This window comes from Halichoeres trimaculatus, unplaced genomic scaffold (assembly GCF_033239565.1).
Source record: "Halichoeres trimaculatus isolate MK-OKI-2021-1 unplaced genomic scaffold, fHalTri1.1 fHalTri1_scaffold_11, whole genome shotgun sequence".
NCBI classification, from domain to species: domain Eukaryota; kingdom Metazoa; phylum Chordata; class Actinopteri; order Labriformes; family Labridae; genus Halichoeres; species Halichoeres trimaculatus.
Window position 1 is genome coordinate 11,718,511 of NW_027437189.1, and position 27,128 is coordinate 11,745,638.

General features: G+C 40.8%; 1 protein-coding gene across 2 annotated transcripts in view; it reads right to left on the minus strand.

Annotated features, from left to right (window-relative positions):
- The window catches only part of LOC141799037 (cadherin-4-like), a 283,324-nt gene that overhangs the window by 43,318 nt on the left and 212,878 nt on the right, over positions 1-27,128 (minus strand). For both annotated transcript variants that reach the window (XM_074681080.1, XM_074681079.1), the window contains 2 exons: positions 7,686-7,841; positions 635-779 (listed from right to left, as the gene is read on the minus strand). In XM_074681080.1, the coding sequence (XP_074537181.1) occupies positions 635-779; positions 7,686-7,841 (301 nt within the window). The remainder of the gene's footprint in view (positions 1-634; positions 780-7,685; positions 7,842-27,128) is intronic.

Sequence of the window (27,128 nt, forward strand, 5' to 3'; positions counted from 1 at the left end):
CTGAATGTCACGCATGCCACGGGGACTACTGCGTGGGGTACAGCTGGGGAAGGGGGTAGTAGAAAAGAGCAAAGAAAGAAAGAAAGAAAGAAAGAAAGAAAGAAAGAAAGAAAGAAAGAAAGAAAGAGGAAATGAGCACCTGGACTCGTCTTGAGATCGCCTCTGGAGCAGTAAAATCAGGCTCATCAGGCTCACACTCACATGCACACACACAGAGCTTGTCTCAGTGTTTCCTTCCCTCTGAGGTTAGACATAAAATGACCCAGTGGTGCTACAGCGTGGTACATTTAATCCTCAATCTCCTCTCCAGTCTGAGCACCCTCTCTGGTTTATGGCCACTGCTGTGGCTGACTAAATGAAGAGCGCTCGGGGAGACAGATTCTCCGTCTGTCTGCTAAATCAAGGGGAATGGAAAATTCTCCATAATGTCAAAGATTCACCGCTGTGCTCATATTTCTAAACGACAACAATCTCTGCTGATATCTTTTCTGATCTCCCTCCACTCAACCATATCCAAAAACCTCATCCTTCCACAGATTTCTCTGATCTCCCTGAGTAAACACCTCTGTCCTGTAATCACTCCTGCTGCACACCTCGCTGCTTTGTTTGGTTTATTCATCTTTTGATGTGTTACCTGGTTTGGAGCCTTCGTCCACAGAGCCATTGTAAACCTGGTTTTTGAACTCTGGCCTGTTGTCGTTCATGTCGATGACGAAGATGTAAAGGTCGATGGGGTTCTCAACCTGGTTTCCATTCATGTCTACGGCGTGGGCTCGCAACTGGGTGACATAAATAAAGAGAGGGGTGGTTAGATTTTTGACCATTAGTGAAACAGAAAGTGAAGACTATGGAGAACAAGGGCTGGTCTTGTCGGAGTCCTGCGAAATTCAGTGTACACTCCCAATATTTCTTGCTCCCTGAAACAGTCCTTATACACTGGTGCATCCAACAAACCAGTAAAAATTACAGACAGGGGTATTTTATTGTGTTACAGTTTCATTTATTATTATTTTTTTCCCATAATACTCTGCAATACATCTTTGTAAATTGATTCAAATTCAGATTAAGATTTAGACAACTTTATTACTCCCAAAAGAGCCAATTCATGTGGAGCAGCTCGTACAAGACAGATACACAAACAGAAACAACGACGAGTTGACATAAAAGCAACAGTAAAAAAAAAAACTACACAAGGAGTTAAAAGTTAAGAACATAAAAAAAACTAAAGGATATGATGACTCCGCAAGGTTAGAAGTCAGTCTGACTGAATAAATGCAAAGTTTCAATAAGTAAAAAAATAAGGTAAAAGATAGATAAAAGATAAGAGATGAGCAGCGCAAAGATAAAACATTGTTAAGAAGCATTCAGTTATCTGACTGCAGAGGGGATAAATGACATATTAATGGTTTGTTTTACAAGCAAGTAAAACATAGCAACACTGTGAAGGCAACAAGCAGAATTCATTTAAAAGGACATGAGTTAAATTGGCTAAAATATTCTCAGCCTTTCTGCGTGTCTGCTGGTTGCAAAGTGAGTCCAAGTCTCTCTGTTTTACACCAGTTATTTTGGAGCAGATTTTAACAATCCTTGTCAGACTGTTTCTGTCTTTGACAGTGAGCTTAAATCCCAGTCATTGCTTCACAAATGTCATCTTTTACATCAACTGTATAAATGTTAAAGTTCCATTGAGAAAGATTTCTGTTCTACAATTTGAGAAAATGCTGCAGTTGTTTCCCAGACAGAGCTCAATGAATGTGTGTTTTGATCAACAAGTGAAATGTGTAATTCTATCATTCTAACTAAAGGGAAAACTTAATCAAAGCTTATTCACAAAGGGGCAGAGACCCTGAGGATGGTACTGAGTTCAAACAAGTGAACTTTTTAATTTTTAAGATACCTTCGACCAGGCTGTTCAATTTGGGGCCCCTGGGCCAAAGTTGGCTTGCCAGCAATTTTTTCGGCCTGCTGCCAATATTTGAACTTTTATTATGAATATTTTTGATTATCATTATTATTTTCCCACTGCCAGCAGCCTGAATTTCTAATTCATTATCTGTTTACTGTTGCACTTCCTCTCCTAACCACAAATTAACACTCTGTTACATTTGGAGTAGAGTGGTGCTAGTACTATCAGCTCAAATATGGAAGTCCAAGATCAGAGGATGAGAGGATGCAGGGTCATGGCTGGGATGGAGGGTATGAGATGGTGGCACTCTGACAAGTGAAAGTTTAAAAATAGTGGGGAGCATGAGTACTTTTTTACAGAAATAGATTCCACAGCAGTTTGCCTACTATGTTGGCAGAAAGTCGCTGTTTTAAAAGAGTGTAATCTTTGTAAATTAATGTAAATACAGTGGTCAATTATGGGGGGAAAAAAATCTAAGGTAGGTGTCCAGTTGTACTACTGTTCCTCATTTTACAAGGATGAAAGATGCACTATTTTGGTTTCATAGGAGCATGTTGTGTCCCATGTTGTTTAGGTTATATTGCACTAAATGTCTTTGAAGACATAGGCCGAGTATTTGTGCTGTATTGATGTTCAGTGGTTTCATGCTGTGAAATACAGGAAAGAAGAGTGTTTTTTTTTCAAAATTGCTCGTATTAGTATTTATTTTGCAAAATTATGCTAAAAGCATAATCAATATCATGCACTGCAACATGAATATTAAGTTTTGGCCAAAGACCCTCCACCCTGATTCGTTTTTGGCCCTTCACTGAAAAGGATTTGGGCACCCCTGCCTTAGACTGAGCCTGCTGTTTTTTATATTTGCTTGCCCGATAGTTTCTCCTCCTTCCTGTATCATTTCTTAAACCAAAAATGTTCGACCGGTCCACATTTACTGCTCTTTTGCCAACATTTCAACAGCTACTGGGATATTTACATATTATATTTCTCTGTATCATTCCTCATGCATTTGCCCGAATCCTCTCAGTTGACATGATGTGTGCTGAGGAGTGGACAAAGAAAGAGAAACAACATAAATAAAACAAACTGAAAGTAGGGTTATTCCTCTACCCTTCAAGGTAAATACTTTCACAGGATCCTCACACAAAAAAGTGCACCTCTGCAGTGTTTGTTGAATCTGGCATTCGACCCTGCTCATGAAAACATGAGGCTGATAAAATCTGCATTACTGAATAATACAGTGTCAAAGTTTCACAAAGTTTTTCTCAACCTACCTCACTAAATCAAACAGGGTCAGGAGTGGAACTGAAAATATTCTTTTTGCACAGTGCTGCCTTGACGATCTTTTACTTTTTCAGACTTCTTATCTCTTTTACTTTTAGTCCCTGGAAGTTTTTATCTCAGCAAAAACCAAAACAAGAAACATCTTTTTTTATTGGAAGTTGGCTGTGTTGTAAAAGCAAGGTGTCTGTTCCAGGATCGCCGTGTTGGATCCCAGGCCAACATTCTGTCTGCTTTTGTTTGAAACTGAGTCCTGAGATCCCCCTCACTTCCCTTCGACTACACAAACACAGTCAGCCCATCTTAAATTCAACTCAGCCCAGCTCAGATCAATGGAATCAGCAACTCGGATCTCTCACAAAGTTTGGACATGCTGTAAAATGAGTCCTGACTGCGCTCTCTCTCATGAAGTGTGGAGGGAAAACAAAAAGAGAGAATAAGTGAATTACCAGGGAAATGTTGAGCTTGTATGTATGCTTGTGGTTTGGGTTCTTCTCCATATGTGAAGGTCAAGCTATCGAATTGAAGCGGCATTTCAAAATGAATTCTTCGCTTCTCTGTAAAGCTGTTTACCCTACCTGGGAATGTTTATATCCCTGAACATGACTTATTCAGAGATATTCCTTTTACTGAGCAGCACAGAGGATGTGTGGTTTATATCATATGAGGACTAAAATACTGGCTCCAGATGTGACCGACAAACTGCTCACAACAACACAGCCAGATATTATTTATTCTGTTGAAATGTCAGCAATCAATTTATGAAAACGGGACCTTCACCCGGACTTCTTTGATATTAAGGATATTCATCCAAAGGGGGGATTATGGATGGAGGAGGAGAAAGTGGAAACATCGATAGGGCAGGAGGAAAAATAAAAAACATGTTAGGGACAGATAACGAAGAAAGATTGAGATTGTAACATGAGAAGACATTTTTTGTCATGTGAGGAGACTCAAGGCAGCGTTGCTCCTTTCGTCTGAGCCTGCCTGATGGGAAATGTGCTACCTGGGCACTGCAGGAGCATGAGAGCAAGATAAGTGAAATAGCCCCTGGGCTCGATGTGGCAGGAAATAGAATAAGCAGCATTCTCCATCGACTTCTTCCCCTTAGGGAGGTGAGAATCCTCTCCACTGCTGCCCATCCTCTCCTCTCCACCCGCCCGTTCCCGCCTCCAAACCCCACCAAAAATTGTGCCTTCAGGTCTCCCAGAGGTTAATTTGACTTTACTTTTCCCTCCACATTGTCTGATCGGCCCTGCACCCAATATCCACGCTGCTGCCATCACGTATCGCATCTCCCTGTACTGGTGCAGGCAAGAAACCAGGCCTCCTTATCTCCACCCGACCTCACCCCTCCATCCTAAAAGCACCCACACCCTAATTCAATCACAGCAGGAGTCAAGAGATTACAGCCATGTTTAAAGAAGGCATAATGCAGTTCTGGGTCCACATTAAAGTTATTATCTAGAAAGGCAAGGGGAGAAAACAGAGCAAACCAGGTAGTGCTTGGTATTTGGCTAAGAAGAACCGTCTTGATAGAGAAAACAGAAGATCCTCAATGTCCAAGGCATCTTGCCTAGTCAGGATCTCATTTTGAATTTTAGTGTTTGTTCTTTTGGAATCAAACAGACTAGTCCATACCTCTGTCTTTGCATTAAACATAAAGCACACAAAGAAAGAGAAGAAGGTCAGATTTTCATGTGGAGAAGTATTTCTCCGTCTACAAGCCATCTTTAAGTTCTACAATTGGGAATATTTTTCGACAGCCCACTTAATTGCTTTCCCGTTGCTCAAACAGTAAGTACTGCGAGAGGCCTTTAATTGAACCGCACCACCTTTCCTCATCTGTTTACTCGTACATCTTTACCTCGTCCCATCTGATTTCTCCCTGCACTTTGTATTCTGCACTAACTAACACTTTCCCTCCAAAGCAAACACGCAGTTTAACTTGAACGTCCCACTTAACAAATCACCTCATTGATTGGAGTTTCTCCTGGGTGTAAATCTGCTCAGCCTCCACTAAGAGGTGGGGCCCACCAGCCCACAGGGACGGTAAGTCAGACCACACTCACATATAAATTCAAGGAAAGCGGCAGGTTTAGAGGCCAAGAAAAACAGAGTCAAATTTAAACTGATGAAACCAGTGTTGTTGCTCTCTATATCTCTGTTGGGGGCTCTAATTTTTAGAGGTAGATTAAATGTTGGAAAGATGAGCTTGAGCAACACCACAAGATAAAACGTTCCTTCTTACTGACCAGGGGAAGAGGGTTTAAATCATTCTTAGGGCCCATGACAGACAACCGTCCTAATAGACATTAAGGTTGTATATTCTTTGAGTATAGTTAAATTTGACCACCAAGGAAAAAAATACAACTTCCTATTTAAGTAATAATCATGATTCCCTTTCTGCTTTTATGCCTCTGTTAAAGTTCATTAAATAGTTTGATCTCAGCCTGAAACTTGTGGGAAGCACTTCTATCTGACAGTGAGTGAGGAATGAAAGTGGTTTGTGTGAAATTTACTTTTTGTTCTCCCCTCATGTTTAAGCTTCCCCACATATTATAAGATGGCATTCCCCTGAAAATAGCCAAGCAACCCGATGTTTAAAAAAAATTCAGACAATATAACAGCTCATGTCTTTTCCAGGAGTGCAAAATATTGAATAGAGAGCTTATGTATATATATATATATATATATATATATATATATATATATATATATATATATATATATATATATATATATATATATATATATATATATATATATATATATATATATACATATATATATATATATACATATATATATATACATATATATACATATATATACATATACTCCGTCAATTGCTGCTGTTAACATCACAACTCCCCAGTTTGAGATCAATAAAGTAATTCTATTCTATTCTATTTCATTCTATTCTATTCTTCTTCTTCTTCTTCTTCTTCAAAAAAAAAAAAAAAACTGTGTTTCTGAGTAAAGTAGCTATCTCATCAATGCACTGTGCACTGATTTGACATGATAAGCCTTGAATCCATGTTAACACAGTCTTTTATTTTACGGTAGCTGTTGTTTCCAGCGGTGAAGTGTTGGGACCCAATGTGAGATTTTATTGGGCCCAAATCCCAGGTGCCCCCATTTATTGACTCACTTACTCACCGATGCTTTAACCAGCTCAGTACAAAGCTGAGAAGAACTTCAGTGTTTTGGTTTTAGACCAGCACATTATGGATGGATCAAAAAAGGCCCTGCATGCTGGACTGGGTCAGCAGCAATTTGGCATGAGGTCAGCTGACTTTCTGAAGGGCACACTGACAGTAAGATGAGTATTTCAATTTTTGATGTATCATGTTTTTTTTTTCGCTGTTTTTCAGCATCATACATATGTTTGATATAGCTCTTGAGCCTGCACATCAGAGTGGCCATAATATACTCATTTCAAGTTTTCTACTTCCACTTGGTGAAATCTCAAAAGTGATTCATAACAGCATGATTTACGGTTCAAAAGAAATGAGTAACCTAGCCTGACATAAAGATTTTAAAGGTGAATTATGTGCACCTTTTAAAATGGGGAGAGATGGATCAAATAGTGGGTAAATTTGATAACATTTTGAGGTGTGACCAGGTAGAGATTTTCAAACCTTTGTCAAAGTCAAGCTCTCTAACTTACGAGCTTCAAGTGTCAGTGTTAAGCTAAGCCAGTGTACAGGATATGAAAGTTGACCCAAAATGTTTTCACATTCACATCAGTCTCCTCATCCAGATCTCATTTTTCTTTTCAAGTTATTTTTTTTCATCCATTCACTGGACCTTTCCTCTATGTGCCACAGTTACTGGAACAGCTTTCTGAAAGCTGTAACAAAAGTGATGTGACTGTAAAAGAGCTCTGATGATCATATTCTTGTACTTTTTCCCTGCAAACTGACTCTTCACACGCAGCACCTCTATTCCTGTTACATTTGGGAGAACAAGTGTGAATTGAAAAATCTGATCAAACATTCCATCAACACAGTGTGTGAAAACTTCAAATGATCCTTGCAGAACTTAAAGCAGAACGACAGAGACACACAGTTTTTCAAATTAAAATGTTTGTCATTAGTCTTTTGTTTTAGCTACTTTTTGAGATAGAAACTACTGAAATGATAGATGTGCTGGTGCAAGTTGCATTAAAAGGTGCAATCTTGGGTGACCTGCCTTCTTTTTAATTTCTAACTTTTTTCAATCACATATTCATCATTAGTCTTTGTGGCTGCTTGGTACTTGGAGGGTCTTTTTTATGGTGCGGACTTCTGATGTTAAGTACTCTGGTAGTGATTAAGTCCTCCCTTATATCTGTATAGGTATGGTATGAGATGTAGATGTAGAAAAGACAGAAACCAGAGAGTTAATTGGCTGCATAATAAGGTATGTAGGTTTCGTTTTAAAGGTCAAAGCTTCTGTGTGTGTGTGTGTGTGTGCGTGTGTGTGTGTGTGTGTGTATGTGAGACACACTCACATGGTAAGAGGAGCGATGTTCTCGATCCAAAGGTTTGGTGACGAACATCTTCCCGAGCACGGGGTCGATGTTGAACACCTCGTTGGGTGGTTGATCAGCTCCCACTCCTGTGATGCTGTAGCGGATGGAGATGTCCTGGTCCTGGTCTGACCGAATCTGCATCCCAACAGATAAAGAAGAACATTTAGTCTTAACACTTTCACTCTTTATAAGGCCATCCTTGGACTACTGCCTTCCTATATTTGTAATCTAATCACTCGGAGATGTGTTGATTCCTATGGTTTGTGCTAAAATGACCACTTGCTGCTTTCAGTTCCATTCTCCCGCACAGAATGGGGTAAAAAGGCATTTGTACACTCTGCTCCTTCCACATGGAACATGTTGCAAAAATACTGTAAATTAACTGATCTTGTTTCTATAAATACATTTAAATCCAGACTGAGAGCACTTGAGACAATCTCCTCAAATTGTACCTGTTTTTTGTAATATTAATTTTTGATTGTAAATCACCACAATTTTATTGTGCTTTGCTGCCTCTTGGCCAGGACTCCCTTGAAAGGGCGGTTCTTAATCCCAGTGGGACCTTTCTGGTTAAATAAAGGTTAAATAAAAAATAAAAAATAAAACTGTCTTGTCTTCTTTTACAATGATGAAACCAAAAACGGTGTAACCAGGGCGAACCTACATTGTTTAGCTTGTTTATAATTCAGGCAGCAGCCTGTGATATACAGCCCTGGAGTTTGATAATTTCGCCCTTACACAATGATGGAAACCTGATATTGCACATTATTGCTTGAAACCTGCACAGAAATGAACAAACAAACCCAGATTTATAGTTTTCATCAAGCTGGCATTTCTAGCTTCCATATATTCAAGGATTCCATTAGTGCTGCTGCAGGGAGCGCTGTGGATTGTGTTGTACAGAATGGGACAGTTTCAAAAGAGAAAATTTAATTTGATATTTTGGGGAAGGGGAAATGAAATCAACAGATACTTACTGTTAAATATGAGAGTCAGGTAGTGATTTATTAAGATTTGCTGGGGCCAAGCTGGGACTACGGACGTGTTGTGAACAAAATTGACAATTAGAGAGGAAAGTAAAAATATGAGGTTGCTGTTGTTGTGTAATTAGGGAAGCCACAACAGGCACAACAACAATAAACACACTCCGAGGAGGCAGAAAATGGGCCTGAAGCACATAATAGTTTCAAATCCAGGGGTGCACACGAGGGGAGAATTATTTAATAACTGTGGGAGATGGGGAGCAGACTGTTCTTTAAGAAATAGGCCTGTTTTTTGGTTCAGCTTTCCTTTCCAGATAGACAGTTAATAGGTGCATTAACTGCACTGTTGGGCCTGTGATTTGGCCTGAAGTGCTCTGTAATTGGGACTCATTTGGAGGACTTTTTCAATTTAGTGCCCAAATGGGGTCCAAACCTCTGAGCATGCCATCTCCGTCCATTAACTGCATGACAACCCATGAACATCAGCCGCTGTATCAAAATGACTCAATCATGCTCTCGCTTCTGTGTGCAGGGACACACTGGACTTAAATACACAAACACAGAGGAACGGCTGAACATTTTCTTATAATCAAGGAGTGATTCAGGAAAGGAGCCTGAGTGCACCGCATGAGGAAGACTGTCCAAAGTTGTCTCCATCTTTCACCACTTGAGGAACCAATTTACTCGCACTCTTGACATACCAGGAATCCTGCCCTGCTGAGAAAATAGCTCCAGCTACTAACAAGGACACGGAGCGGACATGCAGTATTAGACAGGTGTCATCCTAACTCTTTCTGCAAGTGGAGTGAAAAACCTGTCACCATCCCTGACGATGCCATTATCACTAGTCTCACTCATCTGCATCACTTTCCACTCTTGTTATGAGAAAGGTCCATTTGGGATGTGATTTCTAATCAACAAATGTGATCGGGTTTAGACACTACACGAAAAGCTGTCACAACATCCTACCAATGCTATTTGCGTGTGTCCGTGTGTTTTCTGTGGGGAATAGTGGGGAGAAGAGCGTCTGCGCATTTCTCCTTGAATTACCGCTGACAGCTATGATAATTAACGAGCTGCAGGCATCCACTGCTATTACTTCAAAGAAAGTCTTCCCCTTAAACACCAACAAATATCCAGCCAGCAACTCAGCTGAACTCTCAAATGTACTGCTATTACCCTCCTCTACAGGCTGCAGCCCCGTCGACTCCATCTACCTCTCCTTTTGCATTAGAAAAAACAAGCAATTATTACACATCCCACTGCCAAACCGTCTTCCCCTCTCATTCTTCCTTCCCGTTTCTCCTCCCCTCTCCTTGTCTCCCCTTTCCTCTGCCCTCCCTCCTCCTCTTCCTCGTCTCATCTCCACCCCCCCATCCCACTGCTGTACCCTCTCATCTCTCTTTCTCTCTTTTGCTTTCTTCGCTTCAGGTCTCCGCGGGGACAGAAGCCATGCATGAAAAATGAAATTACTTCAATCCGTTGGCCTTGGCAGTGGCGTATAAATCCTCACCAGTTAGGAAGTGATAGCTCTCCATAATTCCATTTGGGTTTTCCCCGCCCCCCTGATTTCCCACCCGTTTCCAAGTCATTCCTGCTTGGGGGGGAAAGAGATTCAGCTGCATGTTTCCAGAGTCATTCCAGCCAATTAGCTCTCCCTCCCACAACGTTCACGTGAATGCTTTTTAAAACTGTTGAGGGAGGGTGCCTGTGTCCGTACACTCATGTGTTTCTACTATAAATATTTGTGCAGGGTTGTATGCGCATTTATTGGATTTAAGCATGCACAACTATGCTTTGTCTGGCTCGTGATTGGTAATGTATGTAAAGACACGTGTACACTATGGTTGTGCATTAAAAGATCCAATTATGGATGTCAAGAAAATGAATCAGCTTGCTGTTGTAGCATGTTACCGATCTCCTGTTTTAATCACAGAATACTATGACAGGCAGGTTGTGAGCCCTCTCACTGTCATTCTGCCTTCTTAGCTGCAGTAATGGAGAAAATGTGTTTTAAAAAAAGAACAGCGTGAGCTGAACAGGAGGAGCTGATCCGAACTGAATAAGTACTTTTTATTTCTTTTAATGGAAGCAACCTCTCTCACACACACATTCAGTAATAAGTAACAAAGGAATTCATTTTCGAGAGCTCAGATGGAAATCAAAACCTGTTTTTTAGTGGCTTCCTCTTATTATATGCCCTCTCAATAGTGTATGCATATGCGTCTACAAGAGAAACCCAGAGGAAGAGGAGTGCTTAGCTTAGAGAAAATGATAGCAAGAGTGAGAAGAGAGAAACAGACAGCAAGAGGGGAAGAGAGGTAAAGAGTCATGACTGTATCATCCTGCATCAGAAACCAGACACTGTCTAAATGACCTATTTGTCGACGGATCAAAGCAATTCCCTTCATTACTGACAACTTGTCTGCTTCTTAAGGAGATTTTATCAGTGAGCTTAGCTGCCTTCTGCCAGGCAAAACTGAATCAAATGAGAAATTATCATGCTACTGGGTCTTCGGGGAGAACAGAGAAGAGGAGATGAAGAGAAGGGAATGAATAACACAGAGGTGCCGTTCTAACACAGTCACCAGGGTACAGAGGAATTAATTCTCATTTAAAAATTCATGTTCACTTAAAACCATCCACTGACATAGATGTGTCACTGTGCTGCATGCTGTAAGGCACGACTGTATAAGACACAACATATTAAAGTGTCAGGATGAAATAATATCATGTTAAAAACATCCAAGCAGCTGCATTAAAGGCGCCATAAAAGTAAAGTTTTTAAACTGAGTTACCAAATTCCAGAAACCTCAAGAGGGTCATGCAACCCTGAAGAAATAGATGCTTACAACATTAACTCCAACGCAATAAGACGAGGTTAGAAAAACTACGGAAAACACCTTAAATTAAAGGCCATCCAATGTAACGGCCTCATAAACCCCAGCCTTAAAAAATCATTAGAAACATCCTCAGAGAGACAACAAAAATTTAAGGCAATAATAACACAATCAATATTTTGATATTAAACAACAATCCCATGGCTATTTGGATGTGAAAGGGGGCAGTAATGGATATGAAACAGAGGATTTTCACCTGACTCTGCAGGTCTGTGCACATCCACAGGGCTTTAAAATAAGTCAGAGGTTTGGTTAACTCCTAATCCTCCACTGCTGTGGGCTTTGGTCAGACACAAATAAAAGTGCCCAACAACTCTTCGGCCCACTCTGGAGCCCATTGTTGAAAGTAGTTAGTTAGCTAATTAGTTATTTTAGAAGCTGAAGAGAAACATTTATGTCTATCCCATCTTTAAAATTTGTCCCTTTTATGTCAACACCAGGGCCAGGATGCACCTCCAGTCATTTCACAAACAGAACCATTAGTCATAAAGCACTTTCATGGAACGTAGCGTAAGCTGCATGCACCGCTGCCGAAGACTGGCCAATTAACTAACTGCACCAGCCATTAAAGCGAGGCATGTGCAGAATGTAATGTGTCCGGGAAACTTCCTGGAAAACCCCTATACAACAAATTCAAAGTGTGCATTGCATGTGCACTTCACATAAAAAGGGACAAAGCAATGTCATGTCTGAAATTTGAATTTGCTGTATATCTTGACATTGTCACATTTTCCAAAGGATCCATTTGCTCTCTACACCTCTATGCTCTTTATATTTTATCTTAAACAGAATGAGCATGATTTCCACCATCTTTAAAACACCCTAACAGGTGCAAAAAGCCTACAGTTAGCGCCTGTACAGTGGGGTCTATCATTATTGAATTTAACACTCTGTTGAGGTGTTAACTTAGCTCATGCATACTGCTAATTGAGTTTTTTTTCTCCCTGCATTAGTACAAATAATCTGTTTTAATCGCTAATGGCTGGACATGCATAAAGGCCCTGGTCTAAAACAAACACGAAGCACAGCAAAGGTTCAGAAAGACACGTCTGCTTATTGAAGTTATCCTCAAATTGCAACATGATCCTGTTTGCCTCCTTGTTTAACATTTGTGAGCAGTGTTTGAACATCCATTTATTTCACCTTGTTGTGAGGCTTAGGAGGAGTTGTTTGTCAGAAAGTGTGTAATTTTAGCCCTCCTTTAAGAACGTTATATAACTCCTGAATGTCAATAAGCACTTATACCCATTTTTTAGGTTTTCACATCGAGTTCCTAAGGTTTTGACCCGTTTGTGGCTTATTTCAGACATTATTAGTGCTGAGTTAAAAGTATATTAATCAATGTGCTGCAACATGATTTTTCCAATTCCAGATCAATTCAGACAGTCCTGGAATTGATCATTTTCTTTGTAATAAAAAAGTTCTGTAGGGACACAATGCTGCTGCTGTACTGTGATTCACTTTGTACTGAGACCCCCTTGGATTTTGCAAACTGTTGTTCAGACAGCAATAAGTTGTAGCCCAATGCTAACATCTTCAACATTTAGGTGCTAAAGTGAGAGCACATTTTGGTCTAAAACGTAAAAAAGGAGAAGTCAATTAAGTCCTGTCATGGGTCGGGGCTTTATTAGACTGCAATAGCAACCTATGCAATGAACTGTCTAAGGTTTAGGTTTCAGAACTCACAGCTAAAGCTAAACCTGGAGATTGCAAACAAATGCAACTTCACAATTACATCCTTACAGTGTCATTGGGCAGAAGGGCTTAAAGAAGATGATTTAGACACTGGAATCACACAAAATGCATGATGGACTTTGCTTTTACTAAGCTATAGGCATAGTTGCTGGTTTTTTAATGTCAGCAAAGGGAGTGAACCTCAATGAAACAGTCATTTCCCATTTTATTACTAATGAGTGAGAATAAGTGTAAATTTTCCAGCAGATGTAAACTTTAGAGGAAACTATTCTTTCCACTTTAACCTCTTTTTTAAAGAACAATTCAACTGCGAGTGCAAGTGCATTTTGGAATAAGTTAATTCAAAAACCAATACAAATCATGAACTTATTTAACCAACATAAGAGGACACTGTAATTATAGATAAAACTGGATTAATATTGAAGCATTCAGAGCAAAGGTGTATCAAATTGATATCGACTTGTGAACCACAAAGTCATATCTGAATCAAAATGTGAGGTACAAGCTCTGATGTGTCTATTTCCTAATTTCTGGGGGTTGATAAAGAAGCATCTCACTGAAAACCTTAAACAGCCATGTTTATCTGCTCAGCAACCTAACATAACCTTGTGATGCTTTATATCTTTGCTGGTTCTACCTCCAGGTGTTTCAAGTTCAAACTCCGGCGATGTTGGGTGCCTCTGCTTTGTGCGATAGCAGAGCATTTCTGAGCATTGCTGAGCATATTACTCCTGCATTTATGTGCTTCAGCATTCAAGCTTTTCCTCAGCCCACGCAACTCTCACCATGGCAGATTAAGAGAGAAGGCGCCATATGTAAACAAAGGGAAGGAACATGGAGAGGCTTAGGGCTCCAGTATACACAGTTTGAAATAGAATTTGCTGTGTTAACAGAACCTGTCAATGCCAGTGCACTCATTATGATTACATGTCTGCCCTCCTCACGACAGAATGGAGGTGTTGTGAAGTGAGGATACCAGGAAAAGAAGATAAAAGGAAGACGGTATAGATGTTTCCCTGGTGTTTTTTTCAAAGAAATACCGAAGGACATAGCGGGCTTGTTTGTGAAGCCAAACATGGAGATAGAAGGGAGAGTTTTATGTGTGAATGATGGATGAGGAGGAGTATTTGTGCCAGTCAGATGGATGAACTCACAAAACAAGTGGCTCCTTTCATTTAATACTGCCCATCCATCCATCAATCATGTTAAAAGGAGGGCCATCTCCCTGACAAAACATTGGTTGTAAAACAGTTAGCTACATGTCAAAAACATGATCAAAATCAATCAAAATCAGAGCATGAGACTACTTTTCCAAACATAATCCATTTTCTTAACGACCAGAAATGAGGAGCTGACGTGATCAATGCTTCGCTCTCATCAGTTTTCTCTGCACTAATCTTGATTAACAGTCAATCTCCTGTAGCTCACAGATTGTTTTCTCTGCTGAGTTTACATTCAGCACATCTATTATACATGCAAGACATTATAAATTATAATTGATCTTTGTTTTTGAAGTACAGGTATAGTAGCTTCGAGATAATCTCCAGTTTAGTATGTGCAGGGAACTGTTATTACCATATGCATGCATATAAAGTTCTTGGGGCACTGTGGGTGAAATTGAAGCAATTATCATACACATTATAAACACTGTAGATGCCTGTATACTGGAGAATATGGTTCAAAGGCATAGCTTGTTTTTTGGGGTTAACTACAGCAGGTGCAAGCACTTTTATTCCTCATGTAAACTACAAATAGCATTCTCTAAAATCCACCACACAGACAGTTGATTGCATCATAGTTGCTTTTATTTTCAAGAAGTAAAGGCAACATGCCCTAAATCTGTCTGATATTCATGTAAATGTATGCATTGCTTTTACATAGAAAAGCTGGCTGAGAATGGTGCTAACACAAACCACACTGAGCCCCGTCTACAAAAAATACTGTAAGATGGACATTTTCCTGCAAAATCATTTTGCATTTCCTTATGTGTAACCTTCAATTTCAAGCACACCAAAAGGAAACTGAAATGTCTTGCAGCTTTGAGCATCATATCTTTCAGACAGCTTTGAATAATTGGATGGTCGCTTCTGTGAAGCTATGTTTAAAAAAAAAAAAAAAAAAAAAAAAGATTTATCTGGAGTTTTTAGATGAATGGAGTTACTTGGCTGGAAGGTTTAAAAAATACTACAGAAAACAAAACAAAACAAACAAAAAAAAAATAATCAGCTGTAGAAACACTGTAAGTATATATACTGTGTGCTCAGCACTAGTATAGACTTGCAGGTGAATATTTTAAAACATTAAAAGTGTGCCAAGAAATAGGGCAAAACTGAATCCATCTGCTTTAAAATAGTGTGTATATCTTCAAAGTAAGAAATACAACTAGATCCGCTTAAGCATGTCAAACATAAGCACAAGAAGGAAAGAAAACACACACACAAACACATGCTGTCTGTCCTGAGTGTGCCAATTAGGTGTGCTGTAGTGCGCTGCTGTTTCAGAGGATGACACTGGATCAGTAAACAGTAGGACAGCTGAAACCGTCACTTCCAGACAGGAAAGTCACAGCAAACCCCTAAAGAGTTGAAAGCCTGGCCTTTCATAGCTCCAAAGCCCAGCAAGCAGTGAAAGAGACACCAAAGACGAACACAGACAGGGACAAACAGTGAGGCACGCTCCTGCAGCACTGCGGTAAAGAGAACAGGCAGCGAGGAAACGTGGGTATTGTCCAATAGGTCACAAATAAACTGGTTATCTGAAGAGGAAAAGCCTCTACAAGAAAAAGGTTTTTGGTTGGCATTTCATATCACACTCACCCATTCACTCACACACTGTCAGACAGACAGACACACACACACACACACGCACACACTCCGTCTGTCAAATGCACTCTGTTGCACACACAAACATAAAAAAGACATATGGTGAGTTTTGCTCTGAGTTAGCAAAGTGTCTGCATTAAAAGCTTTCCAGTGCCCTTTTTAAAACACATTTTTTTCTCACGCTTTGATGTTTAGCAATCTGTGTTTTCAAAAGAAAAGACACGATTAATGTTGAGTATCTCAGACTCAAGGTGGAATTTCAAAAGCATAATTAAAAACTCATATGAGAAGATAAAATGATACATTCATTAGTTAGGGAGGTCTTTAGAAAATATATAACTGCTAGTATATGTTGAAAGATGAGACCTTATGATTTTCAAGGATAACGTTTTTGACTGTAAGACTTTTTTGAAAGAATGGTTTGGGAGAAAGACAGGAAATGCGGAGGATAGCATGCAAGACCTGGACTGATGAGTTCAAATTCTGACACTACAAAGGGCAGTTTAGGAGCAATTAGACATACTGTATGGTATGGTATTGTATTATATTAAATTACATCTTATTCAGGGCTTGACATGAACTTTTTTGCTCACCAGCCACTGAATAGTTACGTTTTGTATGATTAAAGCAGATGATGACATGGTAAAGTTGACTTGAAATAGATTTACAACCTTTCTAAATGTAAATGACCCCTGTGCACACTCAAATAAAGACTACATAAATCAGGTATTCAGCTCTGAAACAGTTGTGCTCCTTAAATATGAAAACATGCAGACCATTAAAACAAAGTAATAAAAGGAGGAGTTTAATATTCCATTTAATGAAATTTGGGAAGGTTGGAGATGATTGAAAAGATAAACCTAACTGAAAAATCTAGCTAGAAACACTGTCAGCTTAAATATTTATTTACAACAGTTATTTTTCAGTAATAAACTAAGAACCATACTTTCTGGACTATAAGTCACTCTGGAGTATAGTAATAAATTTTTTTGAAGTATCAGTCAAAAAATGCGTCGAAGATGAAAGCAACATATATAAGTCACAATGGGCCATAAGTTTCATTTATCTAGAATGATTTGGTTTGTTTACATTATTTCCAAAGTAAACTTTTTACAAATAAATTTGATAAGTGTTAGTTTATTAGGAGGTTTAAATATTGTTCCTTCAGCTCCTCATATCTGTGACCAGTTTCTCTTCTCTATATGCGCTTCTCCACACCCACTAGGTGAGTGTTGCTGGTGAGATCGGTGAAGGGTGAGATTAAATGAGCTCCATCCGATAAATGTCCTCACTTTTAAAAAGTTACGGGAGTTTTGACGTTAGTTTGTGACTAGAACCCTGGAATCTGTTTACAAGAGAGAGCAAAGAAGACCCGAGTAAACTTTTTAAATCACGTTTTCAGGCGCCAAACACCAGGAGCTGTCACAGTGTCCAAGACGGAGGCTGGAGAGTCTGGGCGCCTGTCAGCAGTTACATCAGCAAAAGACTTTGGGAATGGACCAATGAGCTAGCACTTTGTGCAGGCAGTGCTCATGGGAGTTGCAGTGTTGTTGCAGTGCAATGAGTTTTGTATTTCAGATGCTGTTTCAGAAAACTACAATTAAATAATTCAACCCGCCAAGGTGGCTAGTAGGAGTTACAGTGCTACCCACCACAGCTGAATTTCACCCGCATTTGGCGGGTTGGCGGGTGTTAATGTCAAGCCCTGATCCTACTGTTTTGCATTATATCACATCATTTCCTGATGCATATCCTTTTGTAATGGGCCATGAGATTTTAAATCTAGCACATTGCACCAATTTTCATAGTATATCATTGTTTTGAATTGTAGCTTATTGCATCATGTTGTATTATGTTATATCATAATTTCATTTAGATGTATACAATGGTACTGTGCGTAATCTTATGGTTTTGTATTGTATTCTACAGTACTTTATCATACAGCAATGCACTGCATCGCAAAGTATCAGATCCTTATCTTGTACTGGTTATACTGTTGCCAGGTCTATCCAACCTGGCTTGCTCAGCCAGACACAAGACAGGGGCTGCAAATTTGATATGCCAGAGCGGTCGGTTGGTTAATAACTGGCGTTTTCAGGATGGAAGTATACAGACATTACTTCAACGTCATAGATGCAAAAGGCAAGAACAGACCTGGAGCATTATGTGCAAGAGCAAAACCTGCTTAAAAAAAACTCAATTTTTGCAAAATTCAAGGTTTCTCAAAAAAGTAACCATGAATTACAAAGAAGCAATTCAGTAACTTATTCAATTACTTTTTTGGGAAAGTAACAAGTTACTATAACTAATTACTTTTTTAAGTGATTTGCCCAACACTGTACAACACATTGGGGCTGCAAGGTGGTGCAACCTCACAGCCTCACAGTAAGAAGGTCACAGGTTCGATTCCTAGCTTGGCCTATGTGTAGTTTGCATGCATGTGTGGGTTCTCGCCGGGTCCACTGGCTTCCTCCCACAGTCCAAAAACATGCTCATCTGGTTAATTGATCTCCCTAAATTGATCGCAGATGTGAGTGTGTGCGTGAAAGGTTATCTGTCTGTGTCAGCCCTGTGAGTGACTAGCAACCAGTCCAGGGTGTACCCAGCCTCTCGCCCAATGACCCGCCCACCCGTGACCCTGAACAGGATAAGCGGGTCAGAAAATGAGTGAATGAATGTACATCACATTGTGTCAAATGGTATTCCAGTGGGCTGTATCGCATCATGTCCCATTTTAGTGTTTCACATACTTTTGTACTGCGATCTGTTTCGTACTCAGTCATTTTGTTTTGTGTGGTACTATTTGTATCATGTCATATTACATCATATTACCCTTTGTGCCACATCATGTTTTTGCATTTTGTTTGGATTTTTTCCCTTTTATATTCTTTTAACTGTATAGCATCACACTGTAGTATGGTATTCTATGGTATCACATTTATCGCATGGTATCCTTTCATAATGTACCATAGCATATCAAATCTGGCATGTTGTATCACAATCTATAGTTGTTGGTTTTTTTTTTTTGGTATTATATTCCACTGAACTGAATCATGCCTTATCGTATATCAAACAGTACTGTACTATATGTTATTGTAATTTAACATAAACTGTCACATTTTCATGATCTCATGATCTCATATCATATAGTATTGCACTGTTCACTATTCATAGCATAGTATAGTATTGTTTAATGTTTTGAAGCCTATTGTATGGTGTCCTTTGCTTTATTGTTTTGTATTATATTATTATATTTTAGTGTGAGGTAGTGGGTTTGGTTTGTAGTCAGGATACCATCATTGAAAGCCTGGTGAAGATTGCAGTTTTTCAACATTTATGTCCCAATTTCCAAAGTGTTACTCTCAAATGTCTGATCAAAGAGGAAGTTAAAGAAGACAGAAAGTTGTCGTGCAGCGTGTGTATGGGAGGGCTTTGGTCAAAAAGCTCAGAAATACCTGTCTCTTCTAATTCTCTGCTAGAATGCCATTTTTATTTTTTTAGATTTGCAGAGGGGAGTAAGAGGACAGATGGCTAAAAAGATGCTTTTTCAGATTCATCCGGCTTTGTGGTCCATGTGAGAGCGTGACAGAATGAAATAAAGAGATAGTGTCTCGATGTGCCTTTGTGCCTTTTGAATGATGGCTGGAAATGACGTGGGTAGGATTATTAAAATACCTACTTCCACATTAGTGAAAATAACATGGAGTAATAGAAGTTAAGCAGTGAATGACTTTTCCAATTATTGCAGTGTGAAAGAAGTCTGGTCTTTAATAGTGCTGGCTTATGGCAAATTAGAGGTGCTATTCTCCCTGGAGGTAACAATGGAATGGCTCGCCCTCCTCGCTCCCTCTTCCATCGAGGAGAATGAAAATAAGGCAGACATTATAGCCATTATAGCAGCAGACAAAGAGTAGCCGCGCCCCTTAGCCTAGCTGTAGCCGAGCAGGGTTAGAGTGGTAAGGTTACCATCTCACTCAAATCCATCTCTCTCTTTCAATGACTGATTGATTTAATTGTGAAATCAGAAATGTGATGGATGAGGGAATGACTTCTCTTGTCACTCCCCAAGGCTCCGACAAGGACAATATCAAGGACCCCCAGTTACTTCCCTTTCCCTCCTTTATCCCTTCATCCCTGAGAAACCCAATCTGGGTAATTAGAGTAAAGAGTGTTGGAGACATGTAGGCGAAAGGGTGACAGTTGCACAAAATCTGCTGCTATTGCACTTTTCCCTTCCATTTACAGCCCCCTCCAACTCCAAAACATGCTCGCAGACACTTTTCTGCTGTCCACTCTTCATGGACTACTTTCTACCTCTTCTACTGCTCCCTTCTTTCTTTTCGTCTCCCCTCTTTCTAAAGCCATCAAGCAGCAGAGGAGGGGAGAAATGCAGACTAGAGGAAAAATAGAAGGAAAAAAGTGAGGGTAAGGGAGGAGGAAATGAAAGTGGCTGTGAATTGACTACATCAGCACAACTCTGAAGCAGAGCGTGAGTCCTTCTGGCAGGAAACCTGGAAACAAGGAGTTCAGAGTAGTTGCCAGGACGTGTCTGATTGGACATCAGTTTGGCAGGATGGATCTTGATTGTGAAAGAGAGGATAGAGTTTTCCCTCCCTTGACTAGACATGTGACCTTTGGCCTGCTGGAATAATTCTTTCTCACATTGTCTTTTCAGTCTAGCCAGAGATACATCCAGTTACATAATTGCGTGGACACATTTGTGGACACAGCTGAAAGGCTGTTTGGAAGGAAAAGAAACCCTTCCTCCAGGCCTTTACGGGCAAACACTTTGGAGGTATCATGAGGTAAACAGATGTCTGAGGATCCAGATGTGAATGGAAAGGCAAAGGAGGAAAGGTTTTCAGGTAGAGGCAGGAGCAGTCTGCACGTTTGATGTTGACTGGAAGCCTGACAAAATGGGCAGCTCCCTGCCAAGGCTGCCGCTGCCAAGCACAGAAAGAAACTGAAGAGGGGCTGGACCTTGCCATGCTGCTGCTGGGTGTTTTGAGAAGTTGCACATTCACAACAAAAAGACACACTTGCTTGTTTGTTCACACACACCCGCACACACATATGCAGCCACACTGCAGCCCTCTTAGTGTGTGTCAGAATGTTTCCCTGGATGTTTCTGGCTCCTGCTAACCAAGCAAGGGATTCTGTTTGGCAAACTCCACCTCTGCGAGAGTCCAGCTGTCATCTTGACAAATGAACCTTGGAAGAGTGAGGAGGTGTGTGTGTGTGTATGTTTGTGCAGCTATGCATCTGTCTGTGGATTCACGCCTGTGTATTTCTTTTTCTTTTTTTTTTCTGTTGGAGCATAAGCACGTGTATCATAAGTATGGCACACAGATGGTTGATGTACTTGTGCCGTTTGCTTTTGCAAAAGCAGCTGGCCTGTCAGTCCTTGATTGATGCAGATCAGTAATGATTCTGAGCCAGCAGAGGTCAGTTTCTCCAAACCTTGTATCTGTTCCTTTAGGTCCTGGCGGCAAAAACTAGCTGCTGGTGGCATGGTAAGGCGTGGTGCAGTGACCACTGTCTAAATCAACAGTAGAACAAATTACCGCATGTAAAGAAGTGTTTTGCACGGCCTCAGATGAACCATAATGTCTAACCCCTGTACGCTGCCATGCCTGGCAGTGTGCAAAGAGCTATGCTTGGTTTTTATGAACAATGTGGGATGTTAAAGCTTTTATAGCACGTTGGGAGGAAATGTTCTTTTCTTCTGAAAAATGAGCAGCAAATAAAAACGTGTTAAGCAGCATCAGGGAGTATTGAGCTGAAATGCTCATCATGAGATACAATGAGAAACCTGCAAAGCTTAAGGACTTGTTGTAAAATATCAGCATTTTTGTAACTGGTGCTAAACTGGTTTATTTTAGGAGCAGTTTCATCTCAGGATGCGGTGAACTGTTTCATTGCACTGTGACAAATTTTACAATGCACAGGCACAGTGGTGATGCTCCCACTAGATCTTTATGTGTCTGTATTTGCCCCCCTGTGTGTCTGTGTGTGTTTATGTCAGTGGGTTTTACTTGCAAACAAAAACACACTCACCCCTTGACAGTATCCATCGTGCTTTCAGGAATTTAGTCTGAGGTTTTTCCAAATAAATGACAAAGTAAAGAGAACGATTTCATTCTGTTTCAGGCCCCACACTGAGAGCTTTCCTCACTTTTTTCTCTTCAAGAGCGTGCTGAAGAGGGGGGAAATGGGAAAATACACAGCACATTAACTTAAATTTGAATTTTATGTTATGTGACGAGCACCCGAAAGCGTTTCATTTCTATTCAAAACTCCATCCAAGGACTTTTTCCCCTTGCAATTACTCTTTTCTTTCATTTCATCTCAGCGCCAATGCTTTGAGTTGAGTCTGGTTTTATTCTGTTAGGTCTGCCTCTCAGGCAAACATGCAAACATTCCCAAGCAGGTGGGAGGAAAGCATTACCTAACAGCCATGTCTTTCTTCTGCTGTCCGTCTGTCTGCCTGATCTGCTTGTCTGCCTGCATTATTTCCTCTGTATCTGCTTTTACCTGCCAACCTGTCTGTCAACCCGTCCTTTCAATTTTCCCAACCTTGTCTCCTATCACCAACAATCTCTGCCAACTTCGGCCCCCCCGCTTCGTCGACAGTCCCCACCTCCCTGAGTCCCTTTCCGCATATCTTTCTTCCAATTTCACCGCACATTATTTTTTCATGTCTTCAGAGGAATAGCGATTCTTGGCTCTCCTTCATTCAGCTGATCCACGGGGTTGCTGAGGCCAACCTCCAGGGGGACCAGGCAGAGGCTGTTTGTTAAGCTGTTATTTATCTCCTTCATAAAGTCCTCCTCATCTCCTATTAAAGAGCCCAGAACTGTTGCCCTTGACTCACACATAACTCTTGTGTCTTTTGGTGCGATGATTTACTGTTTAATTTAACACCAACTGAACCCAGGAGGGAGCGTGCCTGCTGCTGCCTGATGTCATATCAGAGAGGAATGTGTTTGGGGGGGAATTTGTGAACATGTGTATTTTATCTTGGTGTGTGTATGAGTGAGTGGGTGGCTGACAGAGGTTTGTTTGTTGTTCATTTGGCTACCGTTGAGCCATAGCGTTAGCAGCTCTGGGCTCAAGCATGCACAACACCACTTCTGGATCTCTTAGAGACAAAAAAAAAATTCAACATTAGCTGAGTGTGCCTGATGAACATGTTTACCGGGACTTCACGCCACTAATTTCAAAATAATGAGATATTAAACAGTGAAAATTACATTTCAGTCTCACTTCCCTGAACACAGGAGAAAACAAACGCCAAATGATGTTGACAAATACATGAATGTAGGAACAATTAGTCCTCATGTCAATACCAGGAGATTGTTAGAGACTCTATTTCCTGGAGCTGATAAATGTAATTACATTGATCTCCCTAATTTAATTAGAGGAAAGGAAATGAAGTTCATAAGGTATTTGTTATAAGCCAAGCCAAGACTACTGCCCAAAGACAGGGGGCTCATGGGAAAATTGCATGAAGTAAAGGAGGAATAGGAATCAGAAGTAGGCATGCAGAAATATGGAGCTGACTCAGAATCCATAAACGTCTCTGGTCCCTACTTCATGATGCCCTCGACCACCTCTTTGCCTAAGATATTAATGTTCCTCAGGAGCTCACTTACTCTCTTAAATATCAGAGTCTCACGCAATTTAGAAGATTATCATATTGCTTTTATGGTCATATGTTTCATTAATGATATGACCTGTCAAAAACGACAGGACTGAGCATGTTCCTCCATCAGAAAGACTCCATTAGCAAAAAAGAACAATGTAAAGCACTCTCGTGTTCCTGTACTGTTTTACTCATGCTGTTATAAGTGAGGGCAGGCTATCCAGCTGTCAAAGAGGGGACTTTTTTCTTTTGAAGTACAAAATGATCCCTTTATTTCTATAACACGCAAGAGCCAAGACAAGCCAAGACAAGTCAATCTTAGCGTGAATGTAAACCCTCTGACTTTTATGGGGGAACTTTTTTTTAGTATGTAATGAATTGAATTGCTTTGGTTTAGTGCTTTGAGCTTAAAAGTCAAATAGCGTCACTGAGTCAAGAGTTGCCGATCAAGCCAACACCATGGGCTACTGGAAATGTCATTAGTTTTGAAGGCACTCTGTAATAAATCATTACAGTGGTGAGAAACCTGCAGCAAATTCTAAAACAAAGCCAACTCATAAACAAACACAAAGCCAAAAGAAAAATGCTAACTGAGATGTGACAATCACCCTAGCACTGAGTGTCTGTGAGCCTGACCTTTGCCACTTTCTCATCTCAACAAAGGCCTCACACTTTGAATAGTTAGGTAATAGCTCGCTAGCTGTGCTGAATGACATTGATGATTTCAGCCTATTGATCGTATAACAAATGATGGAAGTCGCGGTGATGTCACCCATCTGTTTCTGACACTGAGTTTTGAAGCCTATCATTGGAGGAGGCCATATTGGAAATGCTGAACTCAAGAGCCCAGCTTTCAGCTTTCTCCCTACATGGAGCCCATCTGTGTGTCTCATTGGATAGACTCTAAGGGCTCTAATTTTGTAGACCAGGCGCAAGCGCAAGCGCAGGCGCAGGCGCACCTGCCCTGCGCCTGCCTTCGCCGCGCGGACAGGGCGTGACCGGCGCACTTTGCAAGTTTCCTGCAGTGCCAAGAGAGGCACAGTCAAGGCGCAGAGGAGTGCAGAGGAGCGCAGAGGAGAGCAGAGTTGCGCGTCCACGCCTCCCTCCGCGCAAATGGCAGAGAGGGAGGAGAAAAGCCGTGAGTGGGTTTAACACAGCTGAGCGCTGTTTTCACCTATCAAATGAGTGCCTCTCCTCACCTTTAAATGCCCTGCGGCCGAGGTGCAGCGTCTGATTGGTCTGAGTGATCCCCAGCACCGGGGAAACAGTGCTGGTAGCGGAGACGGTCAGAGCTGCTGTCCCTGCAGCACGAGAATGGACAGCGGGGCGCATCGGAGGACACGAAGCGCGTCACCGTGTGGGCCAGCTCCCGGGACAGATATAATCTGTTCCTTTGTCATTAATAGGAGTACAAAATGAAGAGACAGTTACCCAGCCGGCTTATCCATTCAGAATACTTTTGATCCACCTGCACTCCTGGTTTGTCATCGCCAAATAGCAGAACCTTTGGTGATATACTCCCCCGGTGTCTCTGCCTCATCCTCCTTACAATAATGTACTCCATCTTTTTAGATCACGTTAAAAATAAAGACTTAAACAGAGAAATGTGGGAAATCACGGGTAAATCCTGAGTGACATACATTTATTTTGTCTCTTTTTTCTTCATCTTTTCTCTCCCTCTTTTCTTTGAATTAAATGAAATGAGAAAAGCCAGTTATTTCTCAGTATCAGATATTAAGGCTGTTTATTGTTTAATTGTAAGATGAGCATCAAACTTCCAGCTGCCGCCAGGTTAACTTTCCATTATGACAAACGGCTTTAATCTGACATCAGATGTATGCTGGTTCACACTGTTACATTAAATAGTGATTGCTGTGATTGTTATTGCATTAAAATGTGCCTGACACTCTGGAAAACTGCCTCTGCGGCTTGTTGACATGTGCGCACATGTGCGCCTGTCACCAAATTACAGCTGCTGAGGGTGTGCTCCGCTTTGCATCGAGGATAGACCAGGTTGGAGCTGGCGAGCTTTCAGTGCACTTTTTTTGGCACGAGATTGTCACTATGCCAACATGAATCTGCCGACACCTCCCCCTGGTGCGCCGTCAACTTCCCCTGGCGCGCCTTCACACCCATCTCTGCGCAGACAGTCTACCAAATTGTCAAAATGGCAGCGCACGGCGGTGCGCCGCACAAAATTATCACTGGCCAGGCTTGCACCCCCTGCACTGTGCCACGAAATTAGAGCCCTAAATCTGTAGTTTCTAGCACTTCAACATAGACTTTTTTTTCTTTTGGCCAGAGGTTGCCAGTAGCTTCCGGCATTCTCATGATCATCTTAGCAGAGCTAGCTGTCCAGTAGCCACAATTTCCATTTTTTTTAATGTAAGTGTAAGAACATTAATTTTTTGCAGAGACAGTGAGGTCAGGCCCTTGCAGACACTCTGTTCTGAGGCTGCCAGTACATTACCTCAACCTCCCCACAGTCTCCTGTTGAAAACAAAATGTTATACACTATTCCATTAAGTGTCTCACAGGGCTGGAGCACTTCACTGTCACTCTTTCAATCTTAAATCCTGAATTATCAGCTGTGTCCACTGTTAGATTTTTTCTGAACTTTTGCATGTGCTTAATGTTAAGCGCATTCCCCCAATTCGGATATGTTATCCTTGCTGGCCCAAGAGATTCAAAGTACCCAATAACTTAGTGTTTTTTTTTGATAATCATGCCAAAGAGAAGGTAAACAGGTTTGTAAATGGCAGTATTAAAATCACAGCCTAGAGCTGAAATGATCTTATCCAAAAATATCATCTTTATTGTGGCACTGGACAGAAAGTCAAAGAATAACCAAAGCCAATTGACTTCCTCTTCTTTGGATCGTGATTGACAGACCATTACTTTGGTGTTCAGATATCTTATATTCAGAGAGGTATTTTTTTAATTTAATTTTATCATTGTGAACCAAACTGTGGACCAACAAATAACCCTCCAGCCCACTGCCTTGAAACTTGTAAAGCAATGAGCCTTGTGTAGCTAAAACAGGGGATAACTGAAAGGCAAACCGTGGTTGGGAAACTGATCTGCAGTGTCTCCAAACAAGGGTTGCTTGTGCTGGCATAAAATTCACAGCTGGGGTTTGGAGAGAAAATACCCTATGAATTCTTCAGGAGGTGAAATAAAACAAAAAAGTCAGGAGTTAAGAACCAGCCAGGATTTGTTACAGAGCAAATCAAAGAGCAAATGAAATGCTGACCTGACTGTTTGCGCTCTTCCCCCTGAGTCGACACAGGTCTCTACTTACTTTTCTCCCTCTTCAAACTCTAAAGGAGGTCCACTCATATCTGAAAGGAGTTTATTGTTTCTATTTTTTCTCCTGA